This window comes from Bos javanicus, chromosome 19, assembly GCF_032452875.1.
Source record: "Bos javanicus breed banteng chromosome 19, ARS-OSU_banteng_1.0, whole genome shotgun sequence".
In the NCBI taxonomy this organism is placed as follows: domain Eukaryota; kingdom Metazoa; phylum Chordata; class Mammalia; order Artiodactyla; family Bovidae; genus Bos; species Bos javanicus.
In genome coordinates this window covers 32,131,153-32,145,836 of record NC_083886.1, presented here as the reverse complement: position 1 = coordinate 32,145,836, position 14,684 = coordinate 32,131,153, and the positions used below count along the sequence as shown (strand labels likewise).

The following is a 14,684-nucleotide window of genomic DNA, read 5'->3' as shown; positions in this document are numbered from 1 at the left end:
GTGTCACGGCTGAAACATTTCCAAATAGACCCAAACACGCTGACTGAGGCTTCCAAGGGACAGAAATCCACCATCACGACCATGGCTCATAAATGCGTTCAGAAGGTAAAGGAGACATCACTGGCCTCACCTGCCCAGGCCAACAGTCTATACGCTCTCTTGACAACACAGAGGCTCTCCAACCAGAGTCAAGCCTCCAACTAATGGTTCTGTTCACTTGCTCGTGTATGAAATTTACTTATTTTAAATCATGTACACACTTCCCATTGTCACAATCTAGTCTAATCTCTCAAAACGCTGGTTCTTATTTTGGTTCCAACCACCTCTCAATACATTTCCAGATTCACTCTGCTGTTTCCTAGGGGGTGGCTGTTGAGGAGAGACGGATGGTGATGTTTAACAGCAGATGATGCTCGTGGTTTCCCAGGAATGTTTTAGCACTTCTCCTGTGAATATTCCAGGACCACCTCCGCCCAGCTGCTTCTGTCTGCATCACAGAGGCCGTGTGCTGTGACTGCAACTGCGCCTGTGTGTCCTGTCCTTGAAAAGTTAGTTTAATGTCCTCTCCAGCAGGTCAACAAGTCTACTTCAGAGTATCTGCCTCATAGGTTTCCCAAGGAAACCTGCCAGGAACTGGCTTTTCGTAACGCAGCACGTGGTCCAAGAAGCCAAAGCTCAGCTCTGCAACACCACGTGCAGTGGGCTCAATCACGGCTCCAAGAGAAGACATGTCCCCCCTGCAACCTCAGAAGATGACTGTATCTTTACACGTGTAAGTAGGAAAATGGTCTCAAGAGAAGACTGTCCTGGAGTAGGGAGGACTCTAAATGTAAGGATGAGTGTCCTTATAAGAGACGGAAAAGGAGAAAACAGAGACACACAGAGAGGCACAGGGAGGTCTGGAAGGCGGCAACTGGAATTGTGCAACCAAAACCTGAGGAATGCCAGGAGCTCCCAGAGCTGGAAACAGGACTGGGGGTGGGGGGGGGGGAGGGTGGCGGGCTCTGGAGCCTTTGGATGAGGCACAGCCCCACCAGCACCAAGACTTCAGATTTTGGCCTCCCGAACCTGAGAGGACACCTTCCTGTTGCTTGAAGCCACCAAGTCTGTGGTAATTTGTTCCGGCAGCCCTAGGAATCCCACATGCTGTCTGAATCACAAGCCACCAAACTTCTTCTGTCAAGGGACAGACAATAAATACGTCAGGCTTTGCCATCTACACAAGTGTCTGCGGCAAACATATGACTACATGGGTATGGCTACATCCCAATTAAACTTGATTTTCAAAAACACAGCAGCAGGCCACACCTGGCCCACGGGCTGCAGTCTGCTGACTGCGTAATCTAAATGACATCCAGTCGGCTAAGTATCACTCATCATTGAAATGATCTGAGTCCTATCCATTCATTTCTCACATCGCTTCTCTTTCAAATTTACAATTATGCTCCGGAGGAGAAGAAATTTCAATTATCTACCCAGATCCTATAGTTTTATTTCCAGGAATTAATCTTGAGATACACTTCCTGCTTTTTCTGGAAAAGCCTGCCCAGATGCCCTGGGAGAGACCCCTCTGTGGCTCCCCCCTTTCTCCCTGTGCAGGGCGGTGAGGGCACGAGGCCGCACATGCCACCCGGCTCGGGTGCCCTCACAGTGGCAGGGTCTCCAGCGGCAGTCGTTACCTCAGCAGCGGCCTCCTGCTTGCATGGGAAAGTGTGACTCCCCGAGCCTGCCAAGGCCTGCTCGTTTTCCCCTGATAAATAAGTATCTTCTTGTGTCCACAGCTACCTCTCATAAGACCCCTTTATTATCTAATCAGCTGGAAATGTGTTTTCTCCTCTTATTTCATTATCATGTTCTTCTACTTCATTTACTGTTACCCTGACTTCCTCCGGATGCTGTCAAACATTTCTTTCTTCCCAAATTATCCCTTCCACCTCCTTCCCAGAGCTTCCTTGATTTTAGCAAGCACACACTAAAATGCCTCAAGCTGTTTCACTCTCTCCTCAGCATATAAATAGATAGAATGCGTAAGCGTCCTCAGACAGGAAAACAAACGGAACACATACCCTGCACCGCACTGCAACTGTTCTTCTGTGTCCATGTTCTTAGGATCTCTAGATGAACACTGCTTTATGCATCCTTCTGCAATGCAGCTCTGTTAATTCAGGAAATTTCCACAGTAAACGCAATCTGTCGGTTGCCATGGAAACTGCCTGCTTCCTGGCACTACTAACAAAATGAGTATCTTTGCTAAGATCCAAGATGAGGCAAAAGGAAAAGCTGAAAAAGGAAAGATTTCTAGAAGAATCGCTCAAACAATCCAAAGATAAACATTCAAATTCTGATATTCATATTCAGTGAACAGAAAGTACTGACTGTACAAGTCTGCAGCATTTTGAAGTAGTGATTTATGAAGTAGAAGTACTTTGTTTTTAGTCACAAAGGAAGAGAGTAATAGAATGCAACAGACGTTCACATTTACATCTTGCTGCACATACCCTAAGAGCTGATCACTGTCGGCTGTACTTAAGGCTTATTACTGGAATGGCTTTTCTGGGCTCTGCTCTTTACAGGAAAGGGTAGGAAGGCTGCCCTAAACCAGCAGGTTACAAATTTTCATAAGATCCTTTCCCCATTTGGGCTCCAATCTCCACTGGCAGCTAATACCCCATCCCCCCAAGCAGGATAAGTTAAAAGTGCACCTCAGGAGTCTTCACCAGTAGAAACAGCCTTCCCAGTACCCTCAGAACACTAGGCTCGGCAGATCCCCCACCCCCACTCCCACCCCCACCCCCAGAAATGATGCTCCGTTCCTAGAACATCACACTTTACAGATGTAATTCCTGCCTCTCAAGGGTCTTTCCGATCTCAGCCTGTTGCTCCTCCTGTCCAACCTCTGAACGCCACGTTTCTTCAGGGTCCAGCCCTGGACCGACAGTCTCATCCACTGGCGGCAGCTCCCCGCTTTCCACCCCCGACCTGCACCCTTCCCTCTCAGTACCACACTTTCAGTCTCAACACCAGAGTGTGTGCCATGTTTACCTCCTTGGGATCTCCACTGGGAGCTTTCGCAGGCAGCTCACACTTAACATACCTCAAGCTGAACTGCTTGTCTGTGCTCCCTCATCCCTAAAGCTCCAGACCCAATGGTCCCCATCCCAGGAACAGCCACTGAACCTGTCATTCAAGCCAGAATTCTGGAAGTCACCATGAAAGCCTTCCCCTCTTCACAACCCACGTTCGAATTATTACCAATTTCATTAATGAATGCTACCTCCCCCAATCTCTAGAATCTGTCCATTTTCCTGTACCTCTCCTGCCATCCACCTAACATCATGACCACCCATTACATCTCCGCTACACCAGTGCAGTCTTACTGGGTCTCTCTAAGTCTGTTCTAGCCTCTCTCCAACACACTCCACACAGCAGCCAGAATCATCACTGCAGAACACAAGTCAGATTCTGTCATTCACCTGCTTCTAACCTGCCACAGCCTCCCATGCTGTGGGAGCACCAAGAAAGTGTTAGTCACTCAGTTGTGTTCAACCCTTTGTGACCCCTTGGACTGAAGCCCGCCAAGCTCCTCTTGTCCATAGGACTTCCCAGGTAAGAATACTGGAGTGGATTGCCATTTCGTTCTCCCAGGGATCAAACTCGGGTCTCTTGCACTGCAGGCAGATTCTTTACCATATGAACCACCAGGGATTTAGTTTAGTTAGTGGGAACACCAAACTAAACACCAAAATGAAATTCATTTTCAGGAGACAGGCAAATCAACAGCATTTATCATATTCGTTTCTTTAAAAAAATATTCCAGAATTAACATCCAATGCCTCAGCTATAAACGTCCGGCTTAAGATTACACGAGTGACTCTCTAGGGTGGCAGCACGACCCTCCAGGGGAACCGCGGCTGAGGTGGAGTGGGGGACGGAGGACGAGATCAGACCCCTCTGAACTGTGAGATGTACCACAACAAACGCTGTGAAAGATTACCTCACACGGTAGCACTGCTCACCACAAAGTCAGCAACACCAAAATGCCATCGATGGATAATGGAAAACAAAATGTTATATATACATATAATAAATATCATTCAGCCCTCAGAGGAAAATTCTGACACGTATCAACACAGATGGAATATAATGACATTATGTCAAGTGAAATAAGCCAGACAGAAAAGAACAAGTATTGTATAATTCCACTCATATGAGGTATCTACAGTGATCAGATTCAAAGAAACAGAGAATAAAATTAAAACGGTAACTATCAGAGACCAGAAGAAAGAGGAATGGGGCGTCAGTGTTCAATGGACACAGCGTTACAGTCTGAGAAAATAAAAGAGCTCTGGAGATGAATGGTGGTGACGGATACACAACAACACGAGTGCACTTAATGCTACTAAACTGTACACTAAGAAACGGTTAGGATGCTCAATTTTATGTGACCCATATTTTGCTACAGTAAGAAAAATGAAGTTTGCTGCAGTAAATCTAAGCCAGCCAAAAATAAGTAATTACCCCACAGATTTTGACACATTTAGCATTTTTTAACTGGGAGTATTCTTGCCTGGAAAATTCCACAGACAGAGGAGCCTGGCGGGCTACAGTCCGTGGAGGTACGGAGCACTGGACACGATGAAGCACAGAGGGGCATGGGCTTCCCAGGGGGCACCAGTGGTGAAGACCCCACCTGCACACTGTTTACGATAGCTAGGACACAGAAGCAACCTAGACGACCCTTAGCAGACGAGTGGATAAAAAAGTTGTGGCACATCACAGCAATGGAATATTACTCAGCTATTTAAAAACATGCATTTGAATCAGTTCTAGTGAGGTGGATGAAACTGGAGTCTATTATACAGAGTGGATTAAGTCAGAAAGAAAAACACCAATACAGTATATTAACACATATATATGGAATCTAGAAAGATGGTAATGGCGACCCTATATGCAAGACAGCAAAAGAGAAACAGATGTAAAGAACAGACTTTTGGACTCTGTGGCAGAAGGCGAGGGGGGGATGATTTGAGAGAATAGCATTGAAACATGTATATTACCATATGTGAAACAGATTGCCAGTCCAAGTTCAATGCATGAAGCAGGGCACTCAAAGCCCAAGGTGCACTGGGACAACCTAGAGGGATGGGATGGGGCGGGAGGTTTGGGACAGAGGGGACACATGTACACCCATGGCTGATTCATGTCAATGTATGGCAAAAACCACCACATATTGTAATTAGCCTCCAATTAAAATAAATAAATACATTAAAAAAAAAAAAAAGAATCCACCTGCAAGGCAGGAGATGCAGGTTCGATCCCTAGGTCGGGAAGATCCCCTGGAGAAGGAAATGGCAACTTACTCTGGTATTCCAGCCTGGGAAATCCCATGGACAGAGGAGGAGCCTGGTGGGCTACAGTCCATGGGGTCACAAAGAGTCAGACACAACTTAGCGACTGAACATACACTGATTTGTACCTATAAATATTTCTGCCATTATGTAAAAGAGCCCCACCACAGAAACGTAGAGATTCCAAATGACTGTGATTCCAAATGAGTGTGACTAAACACTTCAAATGGAGAAAAGCGCTTCTACGCTCACGCTGATGTCCTGGGACTACGCTGGGGAACAAAGGTGGACACCGCCACAGACGTCTCTCCCACCTCCACAAACAGCCTGTCAGGCTCGTGCAGGAGATCTTTACTTCAAGAAAAGAGCACGAAACTGGCTTGATTCCTATTCATTTCCTCTCCCCTGTTCCCTGCCATTCACCATATAAAAGAATGTAAGTCATTACCCTAATTCAGTGCCTGAACTGAGATCAGAGTTGAGTGACACACAGATGGTCACAGAGACCACGACGATGCTGAGGCAGAAACCAGGACTCCCACATTAATGAAAAGGTTGACCCAAGATAATAAGTTGAGAACATAAAGAATAAGTTGAGAAGATAAAGCTCCCACAATTTAACCAGGAATAAGAGCCTACGTCATTTATAATTACATTCTAAGATGCAGCTCTATTAAGTAGGCACAGCATGGAATTAACACTAGTGATTAACTGGTGACTTCAAAACTTCTTATAAAATTACTTCCTAGATGTTCCAGGGCACAAGTGAGCCTTTTTCTGTTCCAATGTAACAAAGATAAATCAGATCCTAGAGATCTTCTTGGTCTCAACAGAAAAAGAGCCCCCTAAATTTACAACATATGGTTTCAAAATGTTTAGCTTAAACCCCCAAATGTATCTTTACTCATCATTATTTATTTCCAACATTAGCTTTTGAGTTAGTGTTTCTTCTTTACAATCCTGCTATGCTGTGAAGATAAAAGGGCTGTTTTTTTAGAATCACAATGGTATGTGGTGCACTCCAAATGATTCAGCACACTGAGAGCACTCACACGTCACTCAGATGTGACGCAATGAAAGCACAGGCCACAGCAGTGGAGCACTGAGAGCACTCACACATCACTCAGATGTGACGCAATGAAAGCACAGGCCACGGCAGTGGAGCACCTACTTCTGTTCCTGTCAAATTTTATATATAGAATATGACTTCAGCATACATCTGCCACATTCGTAAAACCACCCTTGGGGTATCAGAAACATGTACGCTGCTGAGTATGATCCAATCCTGATAGAAATGTAAAGGAAGACAGATACACATTTTTTCCTTTCATTTTCCTATGTACTCTGTAATTTTACAGCTTAATCTTTCATTTAAAGAGCCAAAGGGCAAAATGTTAAAGATGTGTTATATCTAGGCTGTAGGTACAAGAATCTCTACTATACCACTCATTTTTTGTGTGTGCATGTCGGAAATACTATAATTTTAACCAATGATAAATAAAAGCCAAGGTTTCTTGTTCAGGTGGTCTTATTCTTTAAGGACACACAAGAAAAGAATGACTTAAAAAAACAAAAGGAAATAAAGAAACAGAGATTTAGGCAAATTTCTGAATACCTTGAAGCACACCGAAATATGTAGACAAAGCAAAACTAGCGAATTCCAAGAGAAGGGACTCTACAGTTTCAAAAACGTACCAGCCAAGAGCAGTACAAAACCTTGTTAAGCTCCTGCTTCAAACTCCTGGGGAAAAAAAAGTGATGAAGTAATCACTTATTTGATATTAAAATGATAATATTATAATTGTGTTTTTTAAAAGGAGTCCTTATCTCTTAGAAACACATCCTAAAATATTTGTAGATGGAATAACATGTCTGAGGTTTGGTTAAAACTAGGGAGGGCAAAGGAATAATAGTGGCCATATTAACTGCTAAAGCTGATTGATAAATACATAAAGATTCATCTACCATATTCCAGTTTTGGATATATTTACAGCTTTCCATAATAAGAGTTTTTTAAAAAAATTGAAATATAGAAAATCGCCAGCCACAACACATGGTAAGAGAGGAGCACAGAGCAAAGACAAGAGGCAGGTAGTGCTTCCAACATGACCTTAGGAACCACAGCTGGGCAGGAAGAAGGCCCAGAAACTCAAGAGCTGATTAAAACTCTTTCTAAAAGAAAGGTTTACCCAGCATCTCCTGTCCCCCCACATTCAACCCCAAATGAAAAGAGAACATGTCTCTAAGGAAAATAAAAATACTATCTGGAAAAAAACAAAGCCTAAGGGGGCAAATGTTGGCCTCTTCAGTATGGCATCTAGAATATTCCTGGCCTAACAACCAGTACTCAAACCACTCACAGAAAAGTCAAGGCAAGCCCACCAGCTGACCGTCTATGATCAGAGCCTCCAATAAGCTTTCTAAGTTCCTCATCCTTAACTATCAATGGACAAGCAAGAATTACTAGACATGTGGAAAAAAGCTAACACGAAAGAGAAAGACAAAACAAACAGTGTCCCTTGAGGAAACAGATTACCTAGAGAACCGAAGAGAATTTTTAAATTTCAGATTTTACATCCATAAATTAAGAATAAAATACCAAGAAAAAAGCCAGAATCAACTCTTAGACATAAAAGTCAATTGCCAAAATAGAACATTCTATAGAAGGGCCAGAAAAATTTTTAAATCTCCTGGGATATAAAGCAAGAAAACAAAGATTAAAAAATAGAAAAGTCAAACACGCGGGGAATTCAGGGATATGAATTCAGAATACAAATTTAGAGAAACGAAATAACACACACTTCAGGAGGAGAGAACAGGAGAAACATGAAAGAATCTTCAAAAGAAAAGCAGCAGGAACTCGGAAACAGAGAACAAGAATCTTCAGACTAAAACCATTCATCCAGTACACAGAAGGTGACCCAAACCTAAGCATACTCTGATATAACTGTAGAACACCAACAATAAGGACATAGTGCGCAAAGCGAGAGAGGAATCTGTCATCTGCAAGTAGCACCTCCGCTACAGTGAAACGGACCTAGCACGGCTCCCTCAAATGGATCGTGCACCGACACTCACCAGAATGCCCTTCTCCCCCTTTTCTCCACCTGAGCTCCTCCACGGGGCTTTCAAAACCCAGTTCAAACCTTGGTCCTCCGTGACATTCTCCAGGTTGTTTATCTGCAAGTGCTCTTGCCCCTCCTGCACCACTCATTTGACACCTGATCTGTACTACCCCATGCCTTACTTCTCGAATTGCTGTCTTCTTGAAATTTTATTTAAATTGCTATTTCTCAGAAAGTAAGGCCACTGTCTTGTTTTTTTCAATCTTCCACAGAATCCTGCACCCACACAACGCCAAAAAGGGCCTGAAACTCGTGCCTGGGACGAAGCTTAACTTCATTAGCTGCTCACGTTTCATCTAATCGTGCTCTAAGCTCATTTTTAAAGTTTATATTTATATCTACAACTAAAGTTAAAAACAAACAACACTGAATGCAAGGATATTTTAGGAGAAGGAAACATTTTGGCACAGAGGTGCTATCTTCCCTAGGTGGGGAAGATCCCCTGGAGGAGGAAATGGCAACCTACTCCAGTATTCTTGCCTGGAAAACCCCAGGAACAGAGGAGCCTGGTGGGCCACCGTCCATGGACTCACCAAGAGTCACACACGACTGAGCAGCTAAACATCTTTTTCAAAGCCCCTACATACTGCAAGTTGTATTTTCTAATTGCAAACTTATCCTTTACAGTGATGAGCCCTGAGATGACACAGAAGGAGCCCCATGGAGGTGGGTGGGAGGTAGGAGATATGCCAGTCCACTAAGCAGCGAAGAACTGTCTTTGACGAGTATCAATTTTGGTAGTTGCCTATTCCCAATCCAGGTACAGACCAGTGCCAATAACAAAACTCAACGGCAGGGTCTAAATCGTGTACATACCAGAATCAAGTTCCAAAGAGTCTACCACAAAGTAAAAATGTCTATTACTGTGTCCTCTCTAACTTTTAACACCTGCTGAGAAGAGACAAGAAAGAAACCTAGCTGGTTACAGGACTACTATGAAGTAGTAGGTTTAAAAAAGAGAAAGGGCCGAGGGGAAGGAGGGACCTGATTGACTTAAATTTTGGAAGAACGTTTACTTTCATACTGTTTACTGTTTAAAAAAAAAAATATTGTCCATGAATTCCCCTAGACATGAAGAAGTCGTGAGAGAAGAGAGTACAGATATGGGAATGTTTTTCTAAGTTCTAAATGCAAATCAGGTTGTCTTTCTCTTTGTCCAAGGGGGCTTTAAAAAAAAAAAAATGAAAGAAAGATTTGTTAAGTTCGGCGATTACTACATATCTTTTCTTTCTCAGATGTCAAACATGAGGTTCAATTAGCAACCAAGGTAACAGAAATGGACTTTGTTCAGGAATTAGCTTTGTACTAGCTTTCACTAGAAATTCTAGGAAAAGAGGAAGGAGGTTCTTTTGAGTGTTTCCTTGCTGCTGGAGCTTGGACTAATTAGGCAATACTAAGAATTTCCTTCCTCAATATGTTTCGGAGAAGGTAAAAAGGTTGAGCTCTGACAAGAAACCTCATTGGGAACAGCAGTCTAATGAAGTAGTCTAATAAAGCTGACAGACACCATGCCCAGCCAAATAAACTGCTACTCAGTTTTCATTTAAAATACCTTTCATTTCCCTTAAGGTAACAGGTGTAAGCCTAAGAGCATACACATACATATATTCCTTCCTTCTAGACACTGATGCTTTAAAAATATTTCAGCATCCCTACTGCAAGACACTCTTCTACCAATGTGACTGTGCATGCCCAATTTCAAAAGAAAACAGCAATAAACGCGCCTCTTTGGAAAGAATAAACATATCTGTAGTCTAATAAAGTCTGAATGCAAAGTGTTGAGGAATTATTACAAAGCTATAAACTAATGGATCTGACAGCTTTTTTAACTGTGTCCTCCACCACTTGCTTTATAGTTCTCAATACTAGAAATGCGTGAAATTTTTTTCTTTCTGGACATGAGTAGAAATGTAAATCTGCTGGCTCTGACCCTTCATGTTCCTGCCAGGTTTGAGGAGAAGCCACTATTATTTAACACATCACTTCACTTCGATTCAAAGGTTTCTGTAAAATATTGTAATAAGAATGTTTTACATTAACCAATATATTTTTAATACTTTTCAGTGAAGTGCTATTAAGATAATGTCATTTCTATTTTTCAGTTTTTAAAGAATCACTAACACCTGCACATTGACATGCACATACTCTTTCCACTTACTATGACACGGAAATCCGACGGGCACTAGGTATGTTCAGAATGGGAGTCAGCTTTGTCACCTGTGAGTGGGGGTGATTTGTGCACGTCTCCACCCTTCTGAATACTACTCACAACTCAACTGGAAATCCAGAAGGAGGGGTATTAACAATACTCTCAGTGTTCAGTGAGAGAAATTAAAACAGTATAAAAGTATCTGAATCTTCAGCTCTTTTCTTCAAGTAAAACTTTAGAAAGGAAAATTGTGTTTGCCTACTTCAGACTATAGGATCAACAGCTTTTCTAAGTCCAAATAGCAATATTTCAAATGGCCCATATAATAGGAGAAACAACAACCCCTTGACTTGCAAAAATTGATAAAATAACAATAACTTTAAAACCTTTGCTTGAGTTGAGCCTTTTATTTGATTACCAGGAATACTCACATGTGTGGGTTTTGAACTCCTGCAGGATTGGGATTCAGAGTAAACCTTGCTGTAGATTTGAAAGGTGGATTTGCAAAATTCAACTTCAGTGCTTTGCGTTTACCTAAGAAATAACAAATAAAAAGTAAAAGTTTCAAGTACTATAAAACAGGTAGGATTCTGAGGGCATAAGAAATTCACACCAAGACGAAGGAAATTCTGCTTTAACATATAGTTAATGTAATATTTTGAGAGGTGGCCAAGAATTTCTCAGAATTAAGAAAAAGTAAATAAAAATGATCCAACGTTGTTACTAACCACAAATCACTCACTGTCTCCAAAAGAACAGAAAACAGCACTCAGTGCTTTCAGTTTATATTGTTCAGAGGTGCTAAGGCTTTTGCATGTAAAAATACCACTATAAAAATCATTCTCCTCGGCAGATATATTGAAAAATACTAAAGTATCAGTACCTTTCCAGTGTTACGGTTTAATTCTTTAGTTTAATAAAAATCATTTCCCCTCAAATGCAATATGAACAACTGAGTAAAGAATATAAAGCATTTCACAACCATGATGCTAAAAACATCATGGAACAGTCAATTTCAAGTTAATAACACGGGCAAGCCAAACCATCATTTCTCTGGGGCAATTTATTTGGCTTGGGAAGAGAGAAATTATCAATGTTTTATATTTCTTTTTAAAAAGTCCTTTACAGAAAAGCCAGAAAATTCAGAAAAGATAAACAAAAATATGTAATATTATATATACACCTATAAGTATATAGGGTTTTAAAAACTTGTATATACACTTAAAAGTCCAATTATCCCAAAATAACCGTTGTCTATTGCAGACTATTTTCTACACAGATATCTTTTTCCCTCTACAAAGTCAGGCCACAGTACTGATTTGCAACATGCTTTAGTCACAGATGCATTTTTTTCCTATGTCAATAAATCTTACAAAATCATTAGTGTAGGGGTTTACTATATGGAAATTTTGTAACAGAGTTGGGTTTTTCCTCATTTTTAGTACATCTTGGTTGCATGTACACATTAAGGATACATTTTACAACATTCATTTTTCACAATGTATCATACACAGATCTACCTATTCCAACAACATCTCTCCCATCCAAACCCCTTCCTGCCTCAGTGGATTCAGAAGAGGGGTCAGAGGGCTCAACCCACTCGGCCCAGGGCTTTGAGGAGACTGGAAGGCTGAGAGCACCACGCTGGCAGGACAGGACCACAGGGCAGGAGCACGGGGCTCCTATGGGGCTCCAGGAGCGGCTCCCAGGGACATGCCTTGATACAGGATAACAGTGATTCCTAAGGAGCCCACTGTCAGAAATAAGCAGAGTACAATGTGAATTTTCCACAGAAGTTGTCCTATTGGGTGCCTTTTTAAAAAAAGATAATAATAATTTTTAATTTGATCGCAAGTAGAGAAGGGATATTCAAACTATACATGCAAAAGGTATTAAATATGCAAAAACAAAACTTTAAAAAGTTAAATAAAGACTTGGAAAATTCTTGCCATATAAAATCAAAAACTAACTATATATAACTACATATAACATCCCACAAATCAAGAAAAAATACAAAAAATGGCAAGGGTATGAAAAGTTACACAAAACTGAGAAAAAATTATGAAAGGTACTTAGTGACACCAAAAACAGTTAAAACTTTTGTTCACGTGAAACTGAAAAGTTTAGAGGTTTTATTTTTGTACACATATATTTATCCTTTTAATGATAATATGGTGATCAGATGACTAGATAAAAGAATCACTAGCAAAATATAGTACTGATAGAAGAAAAACCTTTGGGAAGAGGTTCAGCAGCAAACAAGCAGCAGCTTTAAATGAGTAAGTTCTTTCATGTCCTGCAAACTGTCTTTAAGGAAGGTTTAAAGGTGGAGGACCATTCGCAGGCCCTGCTAGATTCTGAAATTATTTGTGACTGCCTGCTCACTCCTTTCTGCCTTCAGTTTTCTCCCTTTTTGAATGAAAATCTCCCTAATGGTTATCCACTGCCTAACCTACCACTGTACATTTTTTGGAAGCAGATAATTCATCGTCTAGTTACTAGGTTCACAGATGGAGAAGAAGCTGGTGTCATGATGGATCATACTCCAGAGCCTCACCCATACCTGACTGAGATGCTTCCAATGACGAGATTTGGGAATGGTGAGCTGATTTAGCTGATGTCTAAACAAGGTCTGGACTTGAGCTGATTTGGTAATGAGCCAAGACTTCTGGGAAATGTTGAGGAGGCCGAATGTATTTTGCATGTGGGACAGATGTAATTACATAGGGACCAGAGGCAGATGGTAGTGGGCAGAAAAGGTGGCCCCCAAAATACTGGCATCGATGAATGACACCTTATATGGCAAATTAAGAACCTGTGTGATCATAAATTTGAATTAGCTCAATGCTTACAAACTCCCCAAATCAAAGGCTGAACACCACCTGTCGTGTGTGTGTTTGAAACTGACTGGTACATCACCCATATTCTCTGCAGGGTGAAAAAGTGATAAAAGATTAAATGCTAAGGACAATAACAGAACACAGAATCACTGTGAAAACTGTCCAAAGACAGACACTCAAACTAGCCCTCTCTGCAAAAGCCCAACTTGACAGGACAGTAGCTAACCTTTGTAGGCAAATAAAACACGTGACTATAATTAAAACTTACTCAAACTGCTCTTTTGAAAATAAATATTTTTATATAATACACACACAACCATACACACACACAGATTCCTTTTCACACTGCATTCACATTAAACAAAAATAAATTAGGGTCCTTAAAGGACATTTACTATATAAATGAACATGCACACAAGGAACAGAATGTGACTTAACTTACATAAATGAGATTTAAACACACTCGACTTCAGAAACATCTGCAGCTACCTTAAAAACAGTCCAAGTATATATTTTGATCTTTCACCAACAAAATACACTAAAGAGTTCTATAAAAGTTCAAAGTATCTATAACCAGCAATGACTCAGAGTCTGAGATTGAGTTACATGACCCATTCTCAGCAGTGCACCCCACATTTAAGAGGACAATGAACACCCCAGAAAGGCCATCAAAGGTGAGGTGGACGGTAAGCTAGAAAGAGGCAGCTTCTATAATACTTTAAGGGCTATTTCTGAATGTAGGCATGAGCCTTTTTGTTTGCTTGTTTAAGCATCTCTTCCTCTATATTCATTCTCTAAGTAAGAACCTTTCTTAGTTCTGATCTTTTTTGTCTTTACCTCTCTTTCTCAAGGGCCCCAAAAAACTAAACCCTAAAGGCAACCTGTCACCATGTATTCAGATATTTTGACAAAACTACAAACAAACAGGATATTGGATCAATATGGATTTTTTTTTTCTATTGCCTGCAACAGGCAGAAAAGAGTATAAGGATACTATAGATGGCTAGTGGAGATTTTTAGAAGCTAACAGGGATTAAAATAGCTTTACAAGTAATTTAAAGTCACTATCAAGAAAGACTACAAATTTGTGATTATAATCCTCCCTTTGGTAAGACTGTCACCAAATAATAAATTCCTAACCAATCAACAGAAATAAACAGACCCTCCCCCTTTATCTGCAGTAGGATAGAAACAAGGCAGGTCAAACGCCTTATTTATATGG

At 41.1% G+C, this 14,684-nt stretch overlaps 1 protein-coding gene across 4 annotated transcripts in view; it reads right to left on the bottom strand.

Moving 5' to 3' along the window:
- Nucleotides 1-14,684, bottom strand: part of MAP2K4 (mitogen-activated protein kinase kinase 4) — a 77,708-nt gene that overhangs the window by 37,402 nt on the left and 25,622 nt on the right. For 2 of the 4 annotated variants that reach the window (XM_061391110.1, XM_061391111.1), the window contains one exon: nucleotides 11,054-11,156. The exons of 1 other annotated variant lie outside the window; for it this stretch is intronic. In XM_061391110.1, the coding sequence (XP_061247094.1) occupies nucleotides 11,054-11,156 (103 nt within the window). Of the gene's footprint in view, nucleotides 1-2,066; nucleotides 2,737-11,053; nucleotides 11,157-14,684 lie in introns of those variants that run through there. One more of the 4 variants, XM_061391112.1, reaches the window with a different exon arrangement.